We start from the raw sequence: 25,958 nt of genomic DNA, 5'->3' as shown, positions 1-25,958 counted from the left end.
ATACTGCTTTAAATGGTAAATATACGTCGTGTGTAGTGTAGTGCGAGTGATTGCAGAACGAGTGAGAGCGAAATGTACTGGGAGGCAACGTTTTGGGCAATGGCCCTTAACAATTGAGGAAAAGGCCACCGCCCGAAACGTCACCTTGGCCAGAGTGTCATTGACGACTGCATTGAGTGGTGTTGGTTAACGTGCGTGATCTCAATCGACGCGACTCGGACAGTGTCGTGGCGGTGGCGGCGGTGGTGGCGGTGAGAGAAACCGAGCTGGGCAGGGCGTGCCGGCCAGGCCGGTTTGTGAGCCGCGCCGCCCTCGTCTCCGCCGCCACGAGTTTCGCCCACGCCTCGGAGCCGCTCGCGATGTCTGCCACGGCCGCTGAGGCCGTCGCGGATCAATCACGCGGCGGCCGGCGGGCCGAGGGCTCCACTCCCAGTTCCGTGAGCCCCCCCTAGCGCCGCGTATGTTTCAGTGGCGAGCCTGGTGCCGTATGAAACCCGCCCTGCAGTAATCTGCGTGGCCGGGAAGGCAATGACTCAACCGCTGTCACCTGGCCCTGCCTCCACCACCGACACCCATTGGTGACGATGTGCACGCTACGCGGCGGTCGGTCTGCACCCACCCCGGCACTCTGCTCACCGCACCGCACACGCGCACCGCACACACGCACCGGCACGGCTCACAACGGCTCCTCCTATCCCTGCAGTGCGGGGTCTCCGCAGAGGGGAAACAGCAGTGAGAGTGAGTGTGAGACGGTTTGTGAATGTGTGATAGGGTGGGTAACGTGTGCGTGCGTGTGTGGGTGAGAGTGTGTGGATGAGAGTGTGTGGGTGAGAGTGTGTGGGTGAGAGTGTGTGGATGAGGGTGACGTGGTGTGAATGTGTGATAGGGTGAGTAACGTGTGCGTGCGTGTGTGGGTGAGGGTGTGTGGGTGAGTGTGAGACGGTTTGTGAATGTGTGATAGGGTGGGTAACGTGTGCGTGCGAGTGTGGGTGAGAGTGTGTGGATGAGGGTGACGGGGTGTGAATGTGTGATAGGGTGAGTAACGTGTGCGTGCGTGTGTGGGTGAGGGTGTGTGGGTGAGTGTGAGACGGTTTGTGAATGTGTGATAGGGTGGGTAACGTGTGCGTGCGAGTGTGGGTGAGAGTGTGTGGATGAGGGTGACGGGGTGTGAATGTCTTTGTGGCTGTGAACTCGGCTGCAGGAGGAAGATGTTTCAGTGGCAACTCTACAATACACATTTCCACCACTGCCTACATCATCTCAACACCATCACGAACGTCACTGGAGAATATAACACGATACTTTTTGTTTTTTCGGTAAAGTCACGTAGGTAAAAAATTAAACAAATTAAAATGAAAATAACTCAATTTTATTCACTACAGCAATTTTACTGTGGCGGATCCACCTGAAGACGGAGGCTTGTGTTGCTTTCGAAACGTCGTGACTTAATTTAGTTGTTTTCATTTAAATGTATTTAATGTTTCACCTACGTGACTTTACCGAAAAAAACAAAAGTATGGATCCTTGCAGTCACGAAAACTTCAAATCTAGAATGTGTTACGCAATCACTGAGCCGACACGTCGCGATCTTCCCACGTCTGTCCCTCCACATCAACGCATTCTTACACATCCCACCAGCCGCGCCGCCTCATGGGAGTGATTTTTTCAGCGCCATTGATTTTGTGTGTTTCGTTTGTTGTCCTTCCCCCGCACACAAACCACACTCGCCGATTAGCACGGTTGGCTACATACGGTGCGAAAGAAGTTCAACATACATACACCACAAGCACACCCTTGGTTTCAGCAAGCCTGACACTGCTGATGAGGCACTGAATGTTTAAAACGGTCCAGAGGTTGCTTGTAATAAACCAACACGACTGAAATCGTGCACTCCCAGAAGGCCACGTGACTGATGGGATGTGTAAGAGCAGATACGGGAGGGACTGACTTGTCTGATTCGTGATCATGTAAAGCCTCTCCCCATCGCCCAGCCAACCCCTTCACGTAACTCCACGCTCATTGTCGACAGCCCCACCTCATCACCTGACTTCACCCCGTCATCGAGCACTCACTGCACACGTACTACTCACTGCACTACTCACTACACGACTCACTTACACTGCACTACTCGCTACACGACTCACTTACACTGCACTACTCACTACACGACTCACTTACACTGCACTACTCACTACACGACTCACTTACACTGCACTACTCGCTACACGACTCACTTACACTGCACTACTCACTACACGACTCACTTACACTGCACTACTCACTACACGACTCACTTACACTGCACTACTCACTACACGACTCACTTACACTGCACTACTCACTACACGACTCATTTACACTGCACTACTCACTACACGACTCACTTACACTGCACTACTCACTACACGACTCATTTACACTGCACTACTCACTACACGACTCACTTACACTGCACTACTCACTACACGACTCACTTACACTGCACTACTCACTACTCACTACACGACTCACTTACACTGCACTACTCACTACACGACTCATTTACACTGCACTACTCACTACACGACTCACTTACACTGCACTACTCACTACACGACTCACTTACACTGCACTACTCACTACACGACTCACTTACACTGCACTACTCACTACACGACTCACTTACACTGCACTACTCACTACACCATTCACTTACACTGCACTACTCACTACACGACTCACTTACACTACACAACTCACTTACACTGCACTACTCACTACACGACTCACTTACACTGCACTACTCACTACTCACTACACGACTCACTTACACTGCACTACTCACTACACGACTCATTTACACTGCACTACTCACTACACCACTCACTTACACTACACTACTCACTACACGACTCACTCACACTACACCACTCACTTCACGACTCACTACACGACTCACTTGCACTACACTACTCACTACACCACTCACTTACACTACACTACTCACTACACGACTCACTCACACTACACCACTCACTACACGACTCACTACACGACTCACTTGCACTACACTACTCACTACACCACTCACTTACACTACACTACTCACTACACGACTCACTCACACTACACCACTCACTACACGACTCACTACACGACTCACTTGCACTACACTACTCACTACACCACTCACTTACACTATACTACTCACTACATGACTCACTCACACTGCACCACTCACTACACGACTCACTACACGACTCACTACACGACTCACTTACACTGCACTACTCACGAACCTGGTTCGAGCGAGCGGCTCGTTCTCGGAAGGTTGCAAGTTCAAATCCTGATTGGAGGTTGAATCAGCTCATCATTATCCCTCTTTTTGGGTTCGATAAAATGATCACCAATTTGTGGGTAAGTCAAACGCGGTAGTCCTATGGATGGACTCGCCCTCCCTCCCTCGCACCACTGGGCGCCGCGCGGGGCCGAGTGGAGGGGGGCCGAGTGGAGGGGGGCCGAGTGGAGGGGCGCCGAGTGGAGGGGGGCCGAGTGCAGGGGGACGGGCTCATGGGGGCGGCTGGGGAGGCGCTCGCGCCCCCTGCCGGAGCCCCGCATCGAAGCCCCGTCACACCCCCCCGGGCACGTCAGCGGCGTGGTTCGCAGGGCGGCGGTGGGTTACCTGTGATCCAGCACTGTGGGGGCACTGGCGGAGCCAGTGGGGGGGGGGGGGGGGGGGGGGGGGTGGCACGTGCCCCCCCCCCCAATGATCCAATCGGATCATTGGGTTTTATTAGTAACAAATCGGCATTTTGCGACCCCCACTACCACTGTGTAGCATATTATTAAGTGCCAGGGACTCTATGAGATGATCGTACAATAGTCTCAGTCCATAATTGGCAATAGGTAACGGCAAATCAGTTATAAGTGACCCAGAATTGTGCGCAGTTGCGTACACAGGATATTCACCTTCAGGGAGCGCGATGCCGATCACACGACGCTGTTCGAATTCGACCCTCGATCGACGGCTGCGCCATCGCCGCACACGCGTCGAATAAAAAGCAAGGGACAAGTCCTTACTTCTTACTAACAACTCCTCTATCATGTTTCATTGCTGGAGGGGTTGCCCCCCCCCCGCTACCTGAAAATCCTGGCTCCGCCATTGTGTGGGGGCAGCGAGAGTTGGTGGAGCACACGAATGTTGTGAACTTCTTCTCCACCACCGGCTCACTGCCGCTGCCTTCCCACTCGTCTGTGGGTCGTCCTCGCGCCACTGAGTCCTCTCTCTTCCATGAATATTCTCTGCGTGAGAAGAATCAGCTCGTGCGATTCTTGGCCCGCGGCGTCTCCCGTGGCACGCGGACTCGGGCTACCGGCGCCGTGCTCGCCAGCAACGACGACGAGGAGGCGTGGCCTCGTGAGAGACATATCGAGATGTTTATTGTCGCATTTGCTGAGCACGGGTTTAAAACGCCAAGGGCCAGCAACGATATATATAATAGGTGACGTTTCGGACAATGCTCCTTTTTCATGGAACGAATGGGTAACTGTTCATGAGCCAATTGAAGACTGAATCTGATAACAAGCAGGGCCCCATGGTGCACACTCGGATGTCGTCTCCACCGATGATGCCTCACTCCGCCTCTGCGATGATAATTTCGTCTCTCGAGTTACAGACGCGACCTCTGGAAACCCCGGGGCGCCATGGCGCGGACCCCTCGTCGCGAGGGGTGTTCGGTGTCACCCAATACGCCGACAAGTGAGCTTGCACAACAATATTCATCTCGAACGCACACACACACAAGTACGCACACACCAGTACACACACAAGTACACACACACAAGTACACGCACACACAAGTACACACACACAAGTACACACACACAAGTACACACACGCACAAGTACACACACACAAGTACACACACGCACAAGTACACACACACAAGTACACACACACAAGTACACACACACAAGTACACACACACACAAGTACGCACACACCAGTACACACACAAGTACACACACACAAGTACACGCACACACAAGTACACACACACAAGTACACACACACAAGTACACACACGCACAAGTACACACACACAAGTACACACACGCACAAGTACACACACACAAGTACACACACACACAAGTACACACACACAAGTACACACACACACAAGTACACACACACAAGTACACACACACAAGTACACACACGCACAAGTACACACACACAAGTACACACACGCACAAGTACACACACACAAGTACACACACACAAGTACACACACACAAGTACACACACGCACAAGTACACACACACAAGTACACACACGCACAAGTACACACACACAAGTACACACACGCACAAGTACACACACACACACAAGTACACACACACAAGTACACACACACACGTGCACACACACACAAGTACACACACACACAAGTACACACACGCACAAGTACACACACACAAGTACACACACACAAGTACACACACACACAAGTACACACACACAAGTACACACACGCACAAGTACACACACACAAGTACACACACGCACAAGACAACTACCACTTATCCAAAAAGTTCAACTTATTTTATCGACTCCGGCGGGAAGGATGGTGGGTTGAGTCAACCCCCAATCAGAATTCGATCTCGCGACTTTCGGATTGTTCGCTCCACCGCTGAGCCAGCGCCGGACTCGACAATGGGCGCCAAACGAGGCAGCCGAGATTCGCGCGTAGCGAGCAGAGAGAGCGAGACGGCGAGCAAAGGCGCGGCACTGCAAGTGCTAGCTCACCCCAATGCTGACGGTAGGGCCTCCACTAGAGGGAGATCGAGAGGGAATTTGGTATACTCGCTCACCAGACGTGTTTGGAGAGGTGCGCGTACCCACACGTTACCCCGCCATACGCGAGTTTAACTCAGACGATCATAATCCTCTTGGGAGCAATACAATCAGGACCGTCACAGCGAGTGGATATCGACAGTGGTTGTCCAACATATTAAAACGCCGGATTCTGCCACGGAAATGTCGAATGTCTAGCATCGGCTCAAAATCCAACTGAGATGGTCGCATGAGTGGGTGGACGCGTGGCCCAGCGGTAGCGCATTCGCCACGTGTTGCAGACGTTCAAATGCAGCGGCTGCCCTGGTTATTACTGCGGGTGTCATTCACCACAATGCTACGATGCGCTGATGATTCGCAGTGGATGTGAAAGACCCCCTGACGTCATTCGCAAGAGTAGACCATTGCGTGCCAACGAAAGGGTCCACATTTGCCAAATGTAAAAGTTACCCGCAAATTACGCGATTGGGACTCTACACCCAGCAGCAAACATTGCGCCCGACTGGCAGACTCATGTCCCGAGTCACTCCTGAAAATGAGACCCATCCTGGTATCCTAGGTTTTTACCTGACGACACAAATACACTTTGCGCTTGAAGCCACGACTCTCCGCAGTTACCGCCACGTGGGCCCGGTAGAGGGAAGCATCGGACCGCCCAGCGAGCAGGAGGAGAGCGCCGCCTCCTCCTCCTCCTCCCGCATCCGTCCACCCGCGGCTCCACACACAGCCCTCAGTGGGAGTGCATCATTTCAACAGCAGTGGTTCAACACGAGCAAATATCTTTACCGGTTTCGATAGTCAGTATCTCATCAGCAGTGAGGCTTGCTTGAACCAACGGTCTTTAAGTGGAGATACGGAAATGTGAAGGAGGCAAATTGGCTGCGTCGTTAGTTTGTTATTTATATTCTCTACAGTGACGCGAGTGAATATTCTGCGTTGTGGATTCCAGAGTTTTGCATCGAACCAAGACCCATCTATAACAGAGGAGGCTCCTTGCTGTAACACCGCTACAGAGTTGTGCTTGCTGCTGGAAGTATCCACTCCCGGAAAACCGGGTGGCTGATGGGATGTGTAAAAAAGGATGTTTTATGTGGAGACAGCCACGGGAGGAAGCCAACTCCTGTGCACAGTCACTGTGTGAATCCGGGTCACCTGCTTCGTGCGAACTCATGAGGCACTCGGCCCTCTTCCCGAGCCGATTACCGGTGAGCTCCGTTTCTCTTGCAGCCTCAGCACGTATTTGTGTTTATCATTTATTCAACTGTTCACCTGGATAATCCATTGCGTCTCGTTTGTAAGGGCACCCAGAGAGGCAAACGACACGTACACAGCAAACACATATCTGAACCAGTCCTGGGCCTCCCCTAGGTCGACTCAGCTTCAAATGAGTGCCAGGTGCAATGAGTAAACGTCAGAACTGGGGAGACAAAGGTAGCCAGGCGTGGTGCTGGCCACCCTCTTGTGCCGTGCCGGCCTTCATATGTGCTCGCTAACAGCACTTGTCCCAACAGTGTGTTTAGGTAAAAATGTTAGATCTTTGTCTTTGCCTGTTTGGGTGAGTGTAGCAGCTGTGTGTGTGAGTCTGCCTGTTGGTGGTGGGAGGTCGTGACAGGTGGATGTGCCCTGTACGATGAGATAACACACGGGCACGGCCGGGCGACACATGGCACCACTATCCACCACTCCGACTTTTCCAGACCATTACCTCCCTCCGCCCCCTCCGTGATCCCCGCGAGGGGTTAACGAGGGGAACAAACACGGGGGACGGAGCTCGGCAAGCCGGCGCTGGGGCGAGGGGGGTGTTGTCAATTGCGCGGCGATGCGTGTCCCGGTGTCCCCCCTCCCATCCTGTCCCCCCTCACCGGCCCCGCCGCGAGGGGCCTCACCTCGTCCCACTTGCGTGCTGGAGGCGACAGCAGCAGCAGCAGCAAGGGCCGAGATGGAGGAGGGGAACAGCAGCAGCCACCGCCCGGGGAACGAGACAGAGCCCGGGTACGGGATGGGCGCCTCATTCAGCACCGCCGACATCGTGGTGATCGCCGCCTACTTCGCGCTCAACGTCCTCGTGGGCGTGTGGGTGAGTGTGGGGCCGTGGGGTGAGCGTGGGGTGAGCGTGGGGCCGTGGGGGTGAGCGTGGGTGCGTGGGGTGAGTGTGGGGGCATGGGGTGAGCGTAGGGCCGTGGGGTGAGCGTGGGTGCGTGCGGTGAGCGTGGGGGCATGGGGTGAGCGTGGGGTGAGTGTGGTGGCATGGGGTGAGCGCGGAAGGAGGAGGTGAGGGAGGGGGCAAGATGATGGAGAGTGAGGGTGAGTGAGGGTCGGTGAGGGTCAGTGAGGATGGGTGAGTATGGGCGTCGGTGAGGATGATTGAGGGTGGGCGAGTGATTGGGGCGGTCGCGACAGGTCCAGTGATGGTGGATGAGGGTGGGTGAGGGTGGGTGAGGGTGCGCGACTGCTTGTCATTAAGGTAATGATTCTCTGTATCCAGGGAAGATGACACAAGACCCTCAACTGTTACAAAAACGCGCTGCTGCGTTCGGCTTATTGGGCCAATGAATGTTTAATTCGAGCCCCGTGTGCAGGAGAAAACCCACGCATGCGAGGAGGTAACACGTCACACTCCACACAGCTGGCTTGCTGTATTGCCATCCGATGCTCATCTCGTGGCCCGAGCCTATAACACCTGCCGCTATTCCCACGCAGTCTCCCACACACGCACTCAGCGGGTTTAACTCTTGACGAGCTGGGGCGCATGCATTCAGTCTGCTCCGTTACGCGTTAACAGGGGGCGTGCGCCTTGGACAATGAGTCACCAATTCGTGGCCGTGAGCAGCGGCTTGTGCTGTCTCGGATTTTCATTGGCTCATTGGCCCTGCCAACTTGACAGACACAGACTTTATCTCAGATGGTGAGGTGCATTGAGCTGAGCAACTCTGTCACAAGGACGATCACAATTCATTACCCTGTGCAGTGCTGGCAGTTACAGGGCATTGTAGTTACATAGAGTTACATGGAGGTGCATAGAGTTACAGATATATCTATAGACTTACAGAAAATCGTAGGGTGGTAGTGCAAACTCGCCGGAGCAAAAATAACTCATACATGTTCCAGAGGTACTATCGACATGACGTCCTGATGCCAGGAATCCATTAGGAAATCTCACAGAGCACCACCTAATCTGTGTCACAGAGTGGCCCGTGGAAGAGGGTTTCACATAACCTCTCTCGCAGCCATTCAAGTGGCTTTGTTGTCCTTTCACAGCAAGGGAGGGCACTCTCCCACACGTCATCCTCTATACGATGATCAACCCGATGCTCTGAATATTTAACTCAAGATAATCATTAGCGCCGTCGTGAATCATGTGCTATTTTCATTTTTCGTATTTTTGATATGTTTTTAATTCTCACAATTTAGTGGGAATTTATCCAAATGAAGAGTAATCATCGGTGGCCAGGGCTGAGAGCATCAACTTGCCACAGCTCCCGTGTCATATATTACGAGCCGCGTTGCCTGGGGTCGAACCCCGGGCTCAGCGGTGTCGATCGGCGCTTTCGGATCTGGGCCATCTTCAGGACGAGACCGACTATGTACCATTCCCTCCCCCCCCCCGGGCTCCTTGTAGTCATCGTGCCGCGTGAGCCGCAACACCTTGCAGGGCTACTTCCTCGCCGGGAGGGACATGGCGTGGTGGCCGGTAAGGTGAAGGGCTGAGTGGGGGCGGTCAGGGGAGGGGCTGGTTTGGTTCATCAGGGTTGTTTCCTAACTATGCTACATACTCTATACTACAGCTTAATTTACCCATATCTCATCTACCGCAATATTGTCTGGGCTAATACATATTCTTCCTACCTACATGAATTACACCATGCAAAAGAACTGGCCACCTCATCTAACTACTTGGCACCATTTGCCCCAATGTTCAAGAAGCTCAATATCATGTCCATCTACAACATCAATATACTCAAAATATGCACGTTCATCTCTAAATGCACTTAACTCCAAGACACCGACACCGTGCAAAGTATGCTTTCAGGTTAATTCCAAATTCCATGCATACAACACAAGACACTCTGATAGAACCTTCACCCTCCCCACTGCCGCACCACACAAAGTCAATTCTGCATCAGATACAGAGGTTCACTACTCTGAAATTCTTATCTTCACATTGCCAAAATATCATCATCCCTCAATAACTTCAAGCATAGATTCCGGGTCAGCCTGATGAGCCAAACTACCCAGTAGTCTCCTCCATGTAGCCTAACTCCCACACACACACACACGCATAAGCACACATGCGCACGCAAACACATCGTTTTTTGAACACTGAGTTTAACATGTTTAATTGTAATTAGTATGATTTGTTTAATCGATCGAACAATCTGTTTTGTAAAAACATTGTTATTTTTGTGGAGTGGGTTTCATATACCCCTCTTGAGTTTCCAACCTCACTTGCACACCTTTTGACCTTGTTTATTTTTATTTGCACTGTTTGTTTTTCACTAACTATTCTTGTGCGAATAATAAAATCAACATCAAGGGAAGGGGCTGGGTGGGGACCGGTAAGGGGAGGGGGGCTGGGTGCAGGCTTGCCCCAGTGGGGTGGAGGAGCAGCAGAGTGGAGGTTGAGGTGAGTCCCCATGTCCCCCCGCGTCTGCGCAGATCGGAGCGTCTCTGTTCGCCAGCAGCGAGGGCTCGGGGCTCTTCATCGGCCTCGCGGGGACCGGCGCAGCAAGCGGCATCGCGGTGGCGGGGTTCGAGTGGAACGTAGGGACCACCCCGTACTGGGCACACACCAGCGCGGGATCTGTATGGGGCGTTGGGCGGTGTTAAGAAGACGTTAAGGGAAAGGCTCGGCTGAGTTGAGGCATTTGAAGCCGGACGGTGGTGGCACTCGCCTGTGATGCAGCACTGTGGAGTCAGTGATGGTTGGTGCATCACACAAAAGTTGTGAATTTATTTTCTGTGGGCATCGAGGAGCCATACCCCGGCTCGCCAGCAGACGGCGGTCGAGCAACGTGTGGAAGACACCTATACTCTTATTCCTTTCGGTAAAGTCACGTAGGTAAAAAATGAAATTAAAATTAATAAAAATAATTTTAAGTTCATTTTTTACCTACGTGACTTTACCGAAAGAACTGAATCCTTGCAGTCACGAAAGCTTCAAATCTGGAAGACACCTGTTCTATATCAACATGGGATAGGCCGATCGAGTGTTGGCCCCTCGCACGTGTGGGATTTCTCAGGGTACTCCAGTTTCCTCCCACATGCAAACACTCATTCATTTGCCAATAGCACCTTAATACATAGAGGGCCGCAGAGCTCTGGCGCTACTGTCTCCCACTCGTCTGTGGTTCCTCTTCGCGTTACAAATTGGCATTATTGTTCTTATAGTATGTTCCCAAGTGTTTTAACGGTTTAAAACATCATTTAATTTTGAGCCGCGAGGTCTTAACGGGCAGTGAGACACGCTTCTAGAGTCGCACGGTCGATTCACACCAAACGCGGCCACCCCACCCCACTGCACCAACCCCCCGCATCTCACGGGACTCGCAGGCGCGCGCACGCACTACCCCCTCACTACCCCCTCATTACCCCCTCACTACCCCCATCACTACCCCTCACTACCCCCTCACTACCCCCTCACTACCCCCTCACTACCCCCATCACTACCCCTCACTACCCCCTCACTACCCCCATCACTACCCCTCACTACCCCCTCACTACCCCCTCACTACCCCCATCACTACCCCTCCCACTACCCCTCCCACTACCCCTCCCACTACCCCCTCACTACCCCCTCACTACCCCCATCACTACCCCTCACTACCCCCTCACTACCCCCATCACTACCCCCATCACTACCCCTCCCACTACCCCTCCCACTACCCCCTCACTACCCCCTCACTACCCCCATCACTACCCCCTCACTACCCCCTCACTACCCCCTCACTACCCCCCTCACTACCCCCTCACTACCCCCATCACTACCCCTCACTACCCCCTCACTACCCCTCACTACCCCCTCACTACCCCCATCACTACCCCTCACTACCCCCTCACTACCCCCATCACTACCCCCTCACTACCCCCATCACTACCCCTCACTACCCCCTCACTACCCCCATCACTACCCCCATCACTACCCCCTCACTACCCCCATCACTACCCCCTCACTACCCCCTCACTACCCCCATCACTACCCCCTCACTACCCCCTCACTACCCCCATCACTACCCCCTCACTACCCCCATCACTACCCCCATCACTACCCCTCACTACCCCCTCACTACCCCCATCACTACCCCTCCCACTACCCCTCCCACTACCCCCTCACTACCCCCTCACTACCCCCATCACTACCCCCTCACTACCCCCATCACTACCCCTCCCACTACCCCATCACTACCCCTCCCACTACCCCTCCCACTACCCCCTCACTACCCCTCCCACTACCCCCTCACTACCCCCTCACTACCCCCTCACTACCCCCCTCACTACCCCCTCACTACCCCCTCACTACCCCTCCCACTACCCCTCCCACTACCCCATCACTACCCCTCCCACTACCCCTCCCGCTACCCCCTCACTACCCCCTCACTACCCCCTCACTACCCCTCCCACTACCCCCCTCACTACCCCCTCACTACCCCCTCACTACCCCCCTCACTACCCCCTCACTACCCCTCCCACTACCCCCATCACTACCCCCATCACTACCCCTCCCACTACCCCTCCCACTACCCCCTCACTACCCCATCACTACCCCTCCCACTACCCCTCCCACTACCCCCTCACTACCCCTCCCACTACCCCCCTCACTACCCCCCTCACCGAACCGCGTCTTTCCGATCCTTCCCAGGCCACCTACGTGCTCCTGGCGCTCGCCTGGGTGTTCGTGCCCGTGTACATCTCAGCAGAGGTGGGGCTCCCCCCCCACACACCCTTTCCCCTCCACCCCCTCCCACCCCCATTCCTTTAACCCGCTCGCCCCTACTCCCCCACTCGCCGCCTCGCTGTGTCGACACAGGCCCAAAACGTCAAGCAGCCAGCAACAAACAGCACTAAGTTGCGATACTGTACTCCGTTGGCAGTGGTGCACAAATAACACAACTCACCACATTCACCAATACCACTGTGGGGGGGGGGGGGGGGTTACAAACATGATGTATAACAGGCGACTTTTCGAGTAGGAAAGGCCATTGCCTAAAACGTCGCCCAGTAGATACGTTTGTTTTTAAGACCACACACAAATAGTGTCCCTGACAAATGTGTTGAGTTTTCTGGAATAGGTTCGGGGGTTCACGCGTTTCTTGCATTGAGCAAAGTGATTATTATTATTCTAAGAGCTTGGGGGAAAGGGACGACGATGGGAGGAGGGAATTCCACCGTGAAGCAGAGCGAGAGAAGCAGCAGAAGGGGAAGTGAGATGACCTGCAGTGCGGTGAATGGTTGGGTGAATGAATGAGTGGATGAGAGAGTGGGTCAGTGAGCTCGGGGCTGGGAGCTCCAAATCAGGTTCGACTCCAGGTCCCAGCGAAGGGCGCGTCGCGCTGTGTGGGGCTGCAGATCGTGACGATGCCCGAGTACCTGCAGAAGCGTTTCGGCGGGGAGCGCATCCGCATGTACCTGTCCGCGCTCTCCCTCCTGCTCTCCGTCTTCACCAAGATTTCCGTGAGAGTCGCGCCCCGCGTCTCCCCCGCGCCCCCCGCCTCTCCCACACACACTCCGCGCACATTCCGCGCCCACCCTCCCCCTCCTCACTTCATGCTCTTGTCATGTTAGTGGCCAGGTCACTCTTGCACACGAGACTCTCTTGGGCTCTCACCTGGTTACACACTCCCTGTGTCTCCACACAAATACTGCCCGTTTTAGCCTGAACGGGTTACACACTCCCTGTGTCTCCACACAAATACTGCCGTTTTAGCCTTAACGGGCTGTTGCGGCAAGCAAGTGCTCATCTTAGCGAGCATCTATTCAGGCGAGCACGGTACGAGGTGGTGTGGCCAGGACCACGCCAGGCCGCATTTGTCTCACCAGGGCTGATGATTACACGCCAAATCAAGTACTCAATTAAGACTGAGTTGACTTGGGAGAGGACCTCGCCCCGTTCAGATTGTCGTCACCGTTGATAGCCATAAGCGGAAATTCAACTCGGGATGCCGGGTTGATAAGAGCAGTGCGCTAGCCACGTCGCAACCAACCCCTCGCCCACCCTCGCCCCGCCCGCAGACCGACCTCTACTCGGGGGCGCTGTTCATCCACGTGTGTCTCGGGTGGAACCTCTACCTCTCCACGGTGCTCATGCTGGTGGTGACAGCACTCTACACCATCGCGGGTAAAGCCAACGGGCCGCATCACCGGCGCCATCAGGGCTGGTGGAGTAGGGGTGGTGGAGTAGGGGTGGTGGAGTAGGGGTGGTGGAGGAGGGGTGGTGGAGGAGGGATGGTGGAGTAGGGGTGGAGTAGGGGTGGAGTAGGGGTGGTGGAGGAGGGGTGGTGGAGGAGGGGTGGTGGAGTAGGGGTGGTGGAGGAGGGGTGGTGGAGGAGGGGTGGTGGAGGAGGGGTGGTGGAGTAGGGGTGGTGGAGTAGGGGTTGAGTAGGGGTGGTGGAGGAGGGGTGGTGGAGTAGGGGTGGTGGAGGAGGGGTGGTGGAGGAGGGGTGGTGGAGGAGGGGTGGTGGAGTAGGGGTGGTGGAGGAGGGGTGGTGGAGTAGGGGTGGTGGAGGAGGGGTGGTGGAGGAGGGGTGGTGGAGGAGGGGTGGTGGAGGAGGGGTGGTGGAGGAGGGGTGGTGGAGGAGGGGTGGTGGAGGAGGGGTGGTGGAGGAGGGGTGGTGGAGTAGGGGTCGTAGAGGAGGGGTGGTGGAGAAGGGGTTGAGTAGGGGTGGTGGAGGAGGGGTGGTGGAGTAGGGGTGGTGGAGGAGGGGTGGTGGAGGAGGGGTGGTGGAGGAGGGGTGGTTGAGTAGGGGTGGTGGAGGAGGGGTGGTGGAGGAGGGGTGGTTGAGTAGGGGTCGTAGAGGAGGGGTGGTGGAGTAGGGGTGGTGGAGGAGGGGTGGTGGAGGAGGGGTGGTGGAGTAGGGGTGGTGGAGTAGGGGTTGAGTAGGGGTTGAGTAGGGGTGGTGGAGGAGGGGTGGTGGAGGAGGGGTGGTGGAGTAGGGGTGGTGGAGTAGGGGTTGAGTAGGGGTTGAGTAGGGGTGGTGGAGGAGGGGTGGTGGAGATGGGGTGGTGGAGTAGGGGCGGTGGAGGAGGGGTGGTGGAGTAGGGGTCGTAGAGGAGGGGTTGAGTAGGGGTGGTGGAGGAGGGGTGGTGGAGTAGGGGTGGTGGAGGAGGGGTGGTGGAGTAGGGGTGGTGGAGTCGGGGCGGTGGAGTAGGGGTGGTGGAGATGGGGTGGTGGAGTAGGGGCGGTGGAGGAGGGGTGGTGGAGGAGGGGTGGTGGAGGAGGGGTGGTGGAGTAGGGGCGGTGGAGTAGGGGTGGTGGAGGAGGGGTGGTGGAGGAGGGGTGGTGGAGGAGGGGTGGTGGAGATGGGGTAGTGGAGTAGGGGTGGTGGAGGAGGGGTGGTGGAGGAGGGGTGGTGGAGGAGGGGTGGTGGAGTAGGGGCGGTGGAGTAGGGGCGGTGGAGGAGGGGCGGTGGAGGAGGGGTGGTGGAGTAGGGGTGGTGGAGATGGGGTGGTGGAGTAGGGGTGGTGGAGGAGGGGTGGTGGAGGAGGGGTGGTGGAGGAGGGGTGGTGGAGTAGGGGTGGTGGAGGAGGGGTGGTGGAGTAGGGGTGGTGGAGGAGGGGTGGTGGAGGAGGGGTGGTGGAGGAGGGGTGGTGGAGTAGGGGTGGTGGAGATGGGGTGGTGGAGTAGGGGTGGTGGAGGAGGGGTGGTGGAGGAGGGGTGGTGGAGGAGGGGTGGTGGAGATGGGGTGGTGGAGTAGGGGTGGTGGAGGAGGGGTGGTGGAGGAGGGGTGGTGGAGATGGGGTGGTGGAGATGGGGTGGTGGAGTAGGGGTGGTGGAGTAGGGGTGGTGGAGGAGGGGTGGTGGAGGAGGGGTGGTGGAGATGGGGTGGTGGAGATGGGGTGGTGGAGTAGGGGTGGTGGAGTAGGGGTGGTGGAGGAGGGGTGGTGGAGGAGGGGTGGTGGAGATGGGGTGGTGGAGTAGGGGTGGTGGAGGAGGGGTGGTGGAGTAGGGGTGGTGGAGTAGGGGTGGTGGAGGAGGGGTGGTGGAGGAGGGGTGGTGGAGGAGGGGTGGTGGAGATGGGGTGGTGGAGATGGGGTGGTGGAGATGGGGTGGTGGAGGAGGGGTGGTGGAGTAGGGGTGGTGGAGTAGGGGTGGTGGAGGAGGGGTGGTGGAGGAGGGGTGGTGGAGATGGGGTGGTGGAGATGGGGTGGTGGAGATGGGGTGGTGGAGTAGGGGTGGTGGAGTAGGGGTGGTGGAGGAGGGGTGGTGGAGGAGGGGTGGTGGAGATGGGGTGGTGGAGATGGGGTGGTGGAGTAGGGGCGGTGGAGATGGGGTGGTGGAGATGGGGTGGTGGAGATGGGGTGGTGGAGGAGGGGTGGTGGAGGAGGGGTGGTGGAGTAGGGGTGGTGGAGTAGGGGTTGAGTAGGGGTGGTGGAGGAGGGGTGGTGGAGTAGGGGTGGTGGAGTAGGGGTGGTGGAGATGGGGTGGTGGAGTAGGGGTGGTGGAGTAGGGGTGGTGGAGTATGGGTGGAGTAGGGGCGGTGGAGTAGGGGTGGTGGAGTAGGGGTGGTGGAGTAGGGGTGGTGGAGATGGGGTGGTGGAGTAGGGGTGGTGGAGTAGGGGTTGAGTAGGGGTGGTGGAGGAGGGGTGGTGGAGGAGGGGTGGTGGAGTAGGGGTGGTGGAGTAGGGGTGGTGGAGTAGGGGTGGTGGAGTAGGGGTTGAGTAGGGGTGGTGGAGTAGGGGTGGTGGAGGAAGGGCGGTGGAGGAGGGGTGGTGGAGGAGGGGTGGTGGAGGAGGGGTGGTGGAGTAGGGGTGGTGGAGTAGGGGTGGAGTAGGGGCGGTGGAGTAGGGGCGGTGGAGTAGGGGTGGTGGAGTAGGGGCGGTGGAGTAGGGGTGGTGGAGGAGGGGTGGTGGAGATGGGGTGGTGGAGTAGGGGTGGTGGAGATGGGGTGGTGGAGTAGGGGTGGTGGAGTAGGGGTTGAGTAGGGGTGGTGGAGGAGGGGTGGTGGAGTAGGGGCGGTGGAGTAAGGGTGGTGGAGGAGGGGTGGTGGAGATGGGGTGGTGGAGTAGGGGCGGTGGAGTAGGGGTGGTGGAGTAGGGGCGGTGGAGTAGGGGTGGTGGAGGAGGGGTGGTGGAGATGGGGCGGTGGAGTAGGGGTGGTGGAGTAGGGGCGGTGGAGATGGGGTGGTGGAGTAGGGGTGGTGGAGGAGGGGTGGTGGAGTAGGGGCGGTGGAGTAGGGGCGGTGGAGTAGGGGTGGTGGAGGAGGGGTGGTGGAGTAGGGGCGGTGGAGTAGGGGTGGTGGAGTAGGGGTGGTGGAGTAGGGGCGGTGGAGTAGGGGCGGTGGAGTAGGGGCGGTGGAGATGGGGTGGTGGAGGAGGGGTGGTGGAGTAGGGGTGGTGACTGCGTCTCTCTGGCCTCACCCCATCGTGATCCTCAGGGGGCCTCGCTGCCGTCATCTACACGGATGCGCTGCAGACGGTCATCATGATCATCGGGGCCGTGATCCTCAGCGTGTCCGGTATGCGGCCTACACTCCCTGACCCCCTCTGACTCTCCCTCTGCTCCCCCCCTCCACCCCAGTCCCTTGCCCCTCCACTCAATCCCCTTGCAACCCTTTCACATGACCCCCCTTGCTCCCCACTCGCACCTTCTCGTTGGCAGCATTCCGACAGATCGGGGGCTACGCGAGGCTGGAGGAGGTTTACCTGCGTGCGATACCAGCGCGCATCATCCCCAACGCCAGCTGCCACTTGCCGCGCGCCGACGCCATGCACATGTTCCGCGACGCGCGCTCCGGGGACCTGCCCTGGCCCGGGATGCTCTTCGGCCTCTCCATCCTAGCCACTTGGTACTGGTGCACGGACCAGGTACGCGACAGCCGCTCTCGCAGTCCTGGGACATCCATCCGAAAGCGGGCGCGAGGCCGTGGTTCCGTTGGTGGAGTGGTGATGTCGTGAATATCTGAACCGGTGCTGGGCCTCGACTCAGCAGTAAATGGGAATCCGCACTGGGGAGACAAATGCCACACTACCCCCTTCTAGGTGCAAACAGCACTTGCCCCAACGACTATGTCGGCTATACGGGTGGCCTTTGTCTGCATAGGTGATCGTGCAGCGCTCGCTGTCCGCCAAGAACCTGAGCCATGCCAAGGGTGGCTCCATTTTGGCGAGCTACCTCAAGATGCTGCCCATGGGGCTCATCATCATGCCTGGCATGATCAGCCGTGCTCTCTACCCCGGTGCGTACCCTCACTCGACTACTCACTATCTCGCTGACAATTAATTCAATATTTCACTCACCCCATCATTATCTCGCTCATTCGCTCTCACTCCACTCCCCCACTCTTAACTTGATGCACCGCCTTCCTCGTCCACTCAAATCACCCGCTCACTCACCCTCTCGCTTCCCTCGCATGCCACTTGCCCCCAGACTCTGTGGGCTGTGTGGACCCGGGCGAGTGTCGCAAGGTGTGTGGCTCGGAGGTCGGCTGCTCCAACATCGCCTACCCCAAGCTCGTCATTGAACTCATGCCCAGCGGTTAGTAGTGCGCGATGGAGGGTGGGTGGCACGGGGGGGGGGATGTGTGCACATACATTTAGGAATCAGAGACGCAATGAGGCGGCGCAAAGTTTCTGACAAAATCAACTCACGACGCATAGGGGATGGATGTGTGAATACACGATGTGTACATGATGTGTGTGTGCATGTGTGTGAGCGTACACACACTGCGTGTATGTTCATTTGTGTGAGATCTTGGGGAAAAGGAAATCCCTCAGATAAAAATATGGTGCAAGATTGGGTTTACCCTGCTGGGCCTGAAGTGTCTGAAATATTGAAGGCAGTATCCACCTCCTGTGAGTGATTGGCTGACGTCCCATCTGTTAAGGAAGTGTCAAGAGCAATACATAGCCTGAGATCAGGTTAAGCTCTAGGCAGAGGTGACCTCTCAAGCGAACTGTTGAGGATGGAACTTGTTGTGCAGTATGTTATATACGACATCATTACAACCATCTGGTCCGCAGGACAGATTCTGCATGATTGGAAGGTTGCCCTGTTGGTCCCCGATTTTTAAGAAGGGGGACCGCACAGATTGTAATAACTAATCAGGAATCTCCCTCCTTAGTGTGCCGGTATAGGTCTTGACAAAGATCATTCAACATCGGCTTGCTGAGAGGCTTGCGGAGCCCAATCTGGTTTCAGAACGAGGCGGTCCTGCATAGACGCCCTACTCTCTGTCCCGTCTGCGACAGGTGTAAGGAATTATAACAGGACCTACATCTCTGCTTAATTAGTGATCCAGATTTAATTGTGTGAGAAGCTCACAGACCTTCGAAAATCTGGACATGGTCCCATTAGTGAGCTCCTCTGGCAGGCAAGGCTCTCGAGAAGTGACGGGCTGATGTGGTACAGAATGTGGATTTGAGTGGACTGCCGATGACTGGTACCAACGGTATTAAGATCGGCACCTGTGGAGGAGGCTCATGAAGGATGCTACGTGGCAATTGGAGGCAGTCGCCCTCCAACAACAACAGAGGGCGGAGGAGCGACGCTCACATGGAGCGAAGCTATGGGTGGATACAACGCAGCAAGTTAGCAGTGGGTCTGTTCTGTGACCTACCAATAACAGTGATCCTTCTATACTTCATGTGATGGCCTCAAAGTGCACCTAGCCTGGCACAAGCACCGTGGTGATGTGACTGTCGCTTAGTGGCGGAGAGCGCGTGTTACTGTAAGTACACTGCGTACGTGCTCGTGTGTGTGCAGGACTGCGAGGACTTATGATCGCTGTGATGATGGCTGCCCTCATGTCCTCCCTCACCTCCATCTTCAACTCTTCCAGCACACTCTTCACCATGGACATCTGGAAGAAGTTCCGGCGCCGTGCCTCTGAGCGGGAGCTGCTGCTTGTTGGAAGGTTGTGCGTGTGCGTGTGTGCGCGGGGAGTAGTGCCGCCGGGGTCCGGTTGCCTTGAGGAAGAGCGAGACGCTGGTGGTGGGAGCGACGGTGGTGGAAAGGTGTTGGGTGCGCTGTGGAGTGTTTTGTGTGTGTGTTGCAGTGTCCGTGTGCGTGGGGAGCGGTGGCGGATCGGTTAACGCACTGCGCTTTGAAACTGGCGACCCGAGTTTGATTTCCACTCATTTCCAACATCGGTGACGAATATCTGAACCGGTCCTCGGTCGACCCAGACTTAAACTAGTACCTGGCACGGTGTAAAAAACATCAGCATTGGGGAGACAGAGGTGTTTATCAACCACCCCTTCCTACGCCGTGCTGACCTTCATAGGTGCTCGCTGACAGTACTTGCCCCGACAGCCTGTGTGGGTTACACAGGGGATCTGTGTCTCTGCGTGCTGCCCAGGCTGGTAACCGTGATACTGGTGGCCGCGAGCCTCGTGTGGATCCCCATCTTACAAAGCGCCAACAGCGGGCAGCTCTACGTCTACATCCAGTCGGTGACGAGCTACCTGGCGCCGCCCGTCACCGCCGTGTTCGTGCTCGCCGTCTTCTGGGAACGCACCAACGAGAAGGTGCACACGTCGTGCGGCGGTGGTGATGGTGGTGATGGTGGTGATGGTGTTGGTGGTGTTGGTGGTGGTGTTGGTGATGATGGTGTTGATGGTGTTGGTGGTGGTGTTGGTGTTGATGGTGGTGATGGTGTTGGTGTTGATGGTGGTGTTGGTGGTGGTGTTGGTGATGATGGTGATGATGGTGTTGATGGTGTTGATGGTGGTGATGGTGTTGATGGTGTTGATGGTGTTGGTGGTGTTGATGGTGTTGATGGTGGTGATGGTGTTGGTGGTGTTGGTGTTGATGGTGTTGATGGTGGTGATGGTGTTGGTGTTGATGGTGAAGGTGGTGATGGTGGTGTTGTTGATGGTGGTGGTGGTGTTGTTGATGGTGTTGGTGGTGATGGTGTTGATGGTGTGGGTGGTGTTGATGGTGGTGATGGTGTTGGTGTTGATGGTGAAGGTGGTGATGGTGGTGTTGTTGATGGTGGTGGTGGTGTTGTTGATGGTGTTGGTGGTGATGGTGTTGATGGTGTTGGTGGTGTTGGTGGTGATGGTGGTGATGGTGTTGATGGTGTTGGTGGTGATGGTGGTGATGGTGTTGATGGTATTGGTGGTGGTGATGGTGGTGATGATGGTGTTGATGATGATGGTGTTGATGATGATGGTGTTGATGATGGTGTTGGTGGTGATGGTGGTGTTGGTGTTGATGGTGGTGATGGTGTTGGTGGTGATGGTGGTGTTGGTGTTGATGGTGGTGATGGTGTTGATGGTGGTGATGGTGTTGGTGGTGTTGATGGTGGTGATGTGGCAGAAGCTGATGCACGCGTGTGCTCACAGGGCGCCTTCTGGGGGATGATGGTGGTGATGGTGTTGATGGTGGTGATGGTGGTGATGGTGGTGATGGTGGTGTTGGTGTTGATGGTGGTGATGGTGTTGGTGTTGATGGTGGTGATGGTGGTGATGGTGTTGGTGGTGTTGATGGTGTTGATGGTGGTGATGGTGGTGATGGTGGTGTTGTGGCAAAAGCGGATGCCCGCGTGTGCTCACAGGGCGCCTTCTGGGGGATGATGGTGGGGCTGGTGTTGATGGTGGTGATGGTGGTGTTGTTGATGGTGTTGGTGGTGTTGATGGTGGTGATGGTGTTGATGGTGTTGATGGTGGTGTTGATGGTGGTGTTGATGGTGTTGATGGTGGTGATGGTGTTGGTGGTGATGGTGGTGATGGTGTTGATGGTGGTGATGGTGGTGATGGTGTTGATGGTGTTGATGGTGGTGATGTGGCAGAAGCTGATGCCCGCGTGTGCTCACAGGGCGCCTTCTGGGGGATGATGGTGGTGATGGTGTTGATGGTGTTGATGGTGATGATGTGGCAGAAGCGGATGCCCGCGTGTGCTCGCAGGGCGCCTTCTGGGGGATGATGGTGGGGCTGGCGCTGGGCGTGATGCGCATGGTGCTCGAGTTTGTGCACCCGCCGGGGCGGTGCGGCGAGGCCGACCTGCGCCCCACCATCGCCCGCCTGCACTACCTCTACTTCGCCATCATCCTGTGCGGCCTCAGTGCCATCGTCATCGTCGCCGTCAGCCTCCTCACCGAGCCACAGCCACGCGACCAGGTGGGTGGGTGGGAGTTGGCAGGGTGGGGGGAGGATGAATGGCGTGGATGGGTTTTGCACGCGCTGAGGGTGCTCATGTGCCTACTCACACACACATATTGCCATGTCTATTCGTGTATATCTGAATTGGGGAGGGAATGGTGGCTGGGCATGGTCCTGGCCACACCACTTCCTCACGTGCGATGCAGGCACGCATCGGTTCTCGCGAACACCACTTGCCTCAGCAGTGGGGGGCTCCACGGGGGGTCCCTTGTGGCCGTGTGCGCGCCAGGTGGTGGGGCTCACGTGGAGGACCGCGTCGCACAGGGCCGCGCGTCGGCGGCGCACTCTCCCCGCCACCACCACCACCCCCCCGCACAAAGGTGACCCTCCCAGGCCTGACCCAACGACCGCCGCCGCACACGCGCACAGGAAATACCCACAAAGTCGATCGCAGGTCACCGCGCTGGGGCGTCAGAGTCCAAGTTAGGAAATGGCACCACTGCAAGCGACTCGTTTGGGACGAAGCGCACAGCAACCGCCGCCCCCTACTGGCACACGAATGCCACAGGTCACTCTTGCAAATGACTCATTCTGGTCTCGAGTTTATACAAGACTAAATACGTCATATATATGTTTTAGAAATGCGCAAGTCCTTTTGTACCGAGCCTATAACACCTGGTATCCCAGGTGCCAACCGGCCTCAACGTTGCACTCCTCACGAGAGCCAGCAAGCAAGTCACATTGATCCCCTCACATTACACACTTTATTTTCCTCGCTTTGCGATTGTTGAATTCCCATCTTCGGGCCCGGACTTTCGACGTGGAAGAGCGCCGTGCCCCGCGTGAACTGGAGGCGAGGTAAAGGTGCAGCCCCGCAATGGTTCCCTTGTGCCACTGCCGGAGGAGCAGCTTCCGTGGCTGGTGTTTGCCACAGCGGACGGGCGCTCACGGTCCCCTCTCCCATCCCCGCCTACTGCAGGTTGCGGGGAGCCTGGCTGCTCTCGCCCCTGGGGGGGGGCCGGCAGGGGACTGTGCGCCGGTGATGCGGCCCCGCCGCCCCCCACCGTGGTGGCCCCGCGGAGCCAGGCCGCGAGGGATGAGGGCGAGCGGCCCCTGTGGGCCCGGGTCTGCTGCATCAACGCCGTCGTCCTAATCGGCGTCAACATCTACTTCTACGGCTACTTCGCTTAGAGGCGTGGCCGTCGAGGAGCAGATGCCACTCACCAGCACGCTCACCGGACTCATAATTACGCACTCACTTCGGCCAGAACGATCCGACGCCCTGCTGATCTGATTGGATGTTTATTGATTAAACTCAACTCTTGTTCAGCAGGGAGCTGCCAAGCTCACACTTGGGGGTGATATTGTTGCTGCTGTGTAATTCCAGTTGAGTAATTTGTAGGTAATTTTTCAGCATTGGGATATTTGGCCAATCCCAGACAACATGTGTGTGTTTTTGCTACAAGAGGAAATCAGAAAACCCAGAGGAAACCCACGCACAGCAGGGGAAACCATACAAACTCCACACAGAGAGGTTCCCGGGTACGGACTCCGACACGACTGCGCTGCCGTCTTGCCGTCTGGTGTGCTGGTCGAGTCTGGAATGGAATCCAACTCAAAGAAGCCACACATCGCGCCTATTCATATTTTACACATCCCATCACTCATGCTGATGAGACGCTGCACTGGTCCACAGTTTTGCTTGTAAATCTTGACTCAAAGCTTTCGTGACTCAGGAATTCATATTCCTTGAGTCTTTCGGTAAAGTCACATTATTTTCTTTGAAGTTATCTACATGGCTTTACCTAAAGACCCAAATAAAATAGATTTTGCTTGTGTTGAACCAATAATGCTCAAATGTTTTGCAGAAGGATGTGGTCAATGGAACGAATCGAGATTATCGACTGCCAATGTCCGCTCCAGCCCCACAATGCGACAGGACACATCCCCACCTCCCAGCAAAGCTCCCCATCGCACCACTCCACGCATACGAATTCTCATCGAAGTGCTCGTTAACGTTACTGCTTACGAGGACCTTAATTGGCATTGGCGATTTTATTGACATGATGCATGTGCTTGCTAAAACAATTGGTTGTGTATGAAACACACTCCAGAAATCCAGCGAATAAAGATCCTGAGGTTCTGTCAGTGAGCAGATTGCGCATGGTTCCAGAAGTCTGCAGGTACCACCTGAATCCCCAACCCTGCCCCCACCACCCAAACTCGAGCACCATTGTGATGTCAAGTCTAAAACGACCAAGTAGTGGTCCCTGGCCTTGCTGGGCAGTGGCTTGGGAGATTGGCATCACGTCCGATGGCTGGCTTGGGACACTGGCATCACTGCTGCCTGTAGGCCAGCCGAGCCACCCATTCCCACTCAGAGGGCCCCATTCATCAATTAGCGACTTGTTGCTCACTGCTCACAGTGGCTGGTCCCTCACCACTTACAGGGGCCTGTCGCGCACCACTCGCAGCAGCCTGTCGCTCACCACTCGCAGCAGCCTGTCGCTCAGCACTCGGTGGTCTGTGACTCGGCACTAAGTGGACTGTCATCACTAAGTGGCCTTGGGCACATCGTCAGCCATGTTCAGTTTCGCAGCGGGAGGAGAGTTAACGAGGAGCTGCTCAAAGTACCTGGCCCACACAGGCCGACAACTCTCCAGGGTCTGATACAAGAGATCCATCGGCCACTTTCAGAGGCTGCTCGAGGTTCACGTTTGGAGCACCCGATCGGCTGGCCAGGGGATCACCGGACACAGGTGACTTGTTAGGGTAGCCAGAAGTGATTTGTAATGAAATATGGTGCTGGTTATTGTGTTGAACTATATTGTAGGAAACTGCACAGTGGTTTTGACAGATCCAGGGCCCGTGTTTGCTCTATGGAAGAGGTGGCGAGTCCCCGTGCACAACCGAGAACAGACGCCTGTGGAGGGGGAGTGGGTAAAGGGAGCATCGCAAGAGGAGCCTGCAGCGTAGCCGGCACCGTGTCCCCCACCGCGGGCAGCAGGGGGCACTCACCGCACTGCGACGTCAGACGCGGCTCACAGACACGCGAGTTTCTGAGCACAAGGCAAAAAACCCCAAAACGCTAATTGGCCAGCAACGATCACCACTGTCAAAGCTGTAATAGGTATCAAGTTTCTTGAATTGAGCAACGTTGAGTTGAACAATGAGACAGAAGGGAATTCCCAAGTGCAGCAGTGCGAGGGAAGAAGCAGAAAGAGAAGCGAGGTGACCTGCAGTGTGGCTCGAGTAGGTGGGTGAGTGTGTGTGTGAGAGGGCGAGTGGGTGGGTGAGTGTGTGTGTGAGAGGGCGAGTGGGTGGGTGAGTGTGTGTGTGAGAAGGCGAGAGGGCGAGTGGGTGGGTGAGTGTGTGTGTGAGGGCGAGTGGGTGAGTGTGTGAGAGGGCGAGTGGGTGGGTGTGTGTGTGAGGGCGAGTGGGTGAGTGTGTGAGAGGGCGAGTGGGTGGGTGAGTGTGTGAGAGGGCGAGAGGGCGAGTGGGTGGGTGAGTGTGTGAGGGCGAGTGGGTGAGTGTGTGAGAGGGCGAGTGGGTGGGTGTGTGTGTGTGTGTGAGGGTGAGTGGGTGGGTATGTGGGTGAGAGGGCGAGTGGGTGGGTGAGTGTGTGTGTGAGAGAGCGAGTGGGTGGGTGAGTATGTGGGTGAGAGGGCGAGTGTGTGAGAGGGCGAGCAGGTGGGTGAGTGTGTGTGTGTGTGTGAGAGGGCGAGTGGGTGGGTGAGTGTGTGTGTAAGAGGGCGAGTGGGTGGGCGAGTGGGTGGGTGAGTGTGTGTGTGAGAGAGCGAGTGGGTGGGTGAGTGTGTGTGTGAGAGGGCGAGTGGGTGGGTGGGTGTGTGTGTGAGAGGGCGAGAG

General features: G+C 56.4%; 1 protein-coding gene across 2 annotated transcripts; it reads left to right on the top strand.

The window, feature by feature from the left end:
- The first annotated feature begins 7,636 nt into the window (after nt 1–7,636).
- Nucleotides 7,637–24,239, top strand: LOC144726499 (sodium/mannose cotransporter SLC5A10-like). 2 transcript variants are annotated; one of them, XM_078605283.1, is made up of 15 exons: nt 7,643–7,914; nt 9,457–9,528; nt 10,494–10,598; nt 12,694–12,753; nt 13,401–13,505; nt 14,064–14,169; nt 17,426–17,506; nt 17,650–17,855; nt 18,091–18,226; nt 18,418–18,525; nt 19,753–19,903; nt 20,348–20,516; nt 21,897–22,109; nt 22,381–22,471; nt 23,071–24,239. In XM_078605283.1, the coding sequence occupies exons 1-15, from the start codon at nt 7,657–7,659 to the stop codon at nt 23,280–23,282; spliced, it is 2,073 nt and encodes a 690-aa protein (XP_078461409.1). In that variant the 5' UTR covers nt 7,643–7,656; the 3' UTR covers nt 23,283–24,239. The 2 variants fall into 2 exon arrangements, with proteins under 2 accessions (XP_078461410.1, XP_078461409.1); XM_078605284.1 differs by lacking the exons at nt 21,897–22,109; nt 22,381–22,471; nt 23,071–24,239 and adding an exon at nt 21,548–21,876 and having other exon boundaries at nt 7,637–7,914.
- Nucleotides 24,240–25,958: the final 1,719 nt, after the last annotated feature.

This window comes from Lampetra planeri, chromosome 23 (assembly GCF_965212315.1).
Source record: "Lampetra planeri chromosome 23, kcLamPlan1.2.h2, whole genome shotgun sequence".
In the NCBI taxonomy this organism is placed as follows: domain Eukaryota; kingdom Metazoa; phylum Chordata; class Hyperoartia; order Petromyzontiformes; family Petromyzontidae; genus Lampetra; species Lampetra planeri.
The sequence above is the reverse complement of the archived record's forward strand: the minus strand, read 5'-3'. Positions and strand labels throughout refer to the sequence as shown.

Bases quoted from the DNA above. Each gene is read 5' to 3' on its own strand.
- LOC144726499 (XM_078605283.1), top strand. From the start codon at position 7,657: ATGCGTGTCCCGGTGTCCCCCCTCCCATCCTGTCCCCCCTCACCGGCC. The intron at 17,856-18,090 runs GTACGCGACAGC...TTGTCTGCATAG, and splicing joins GGTACTGGTGCACGGACCAG to GTGATCGTGCAGCGCTCGCT. The intron at 22,472-23,070 runs GTGACCCTCCCA...CGCCTACTGCAG, and splicing joins CACCACCCCCCCGCACAAAG to GTTGCGGGGAGCCTGGCTGC.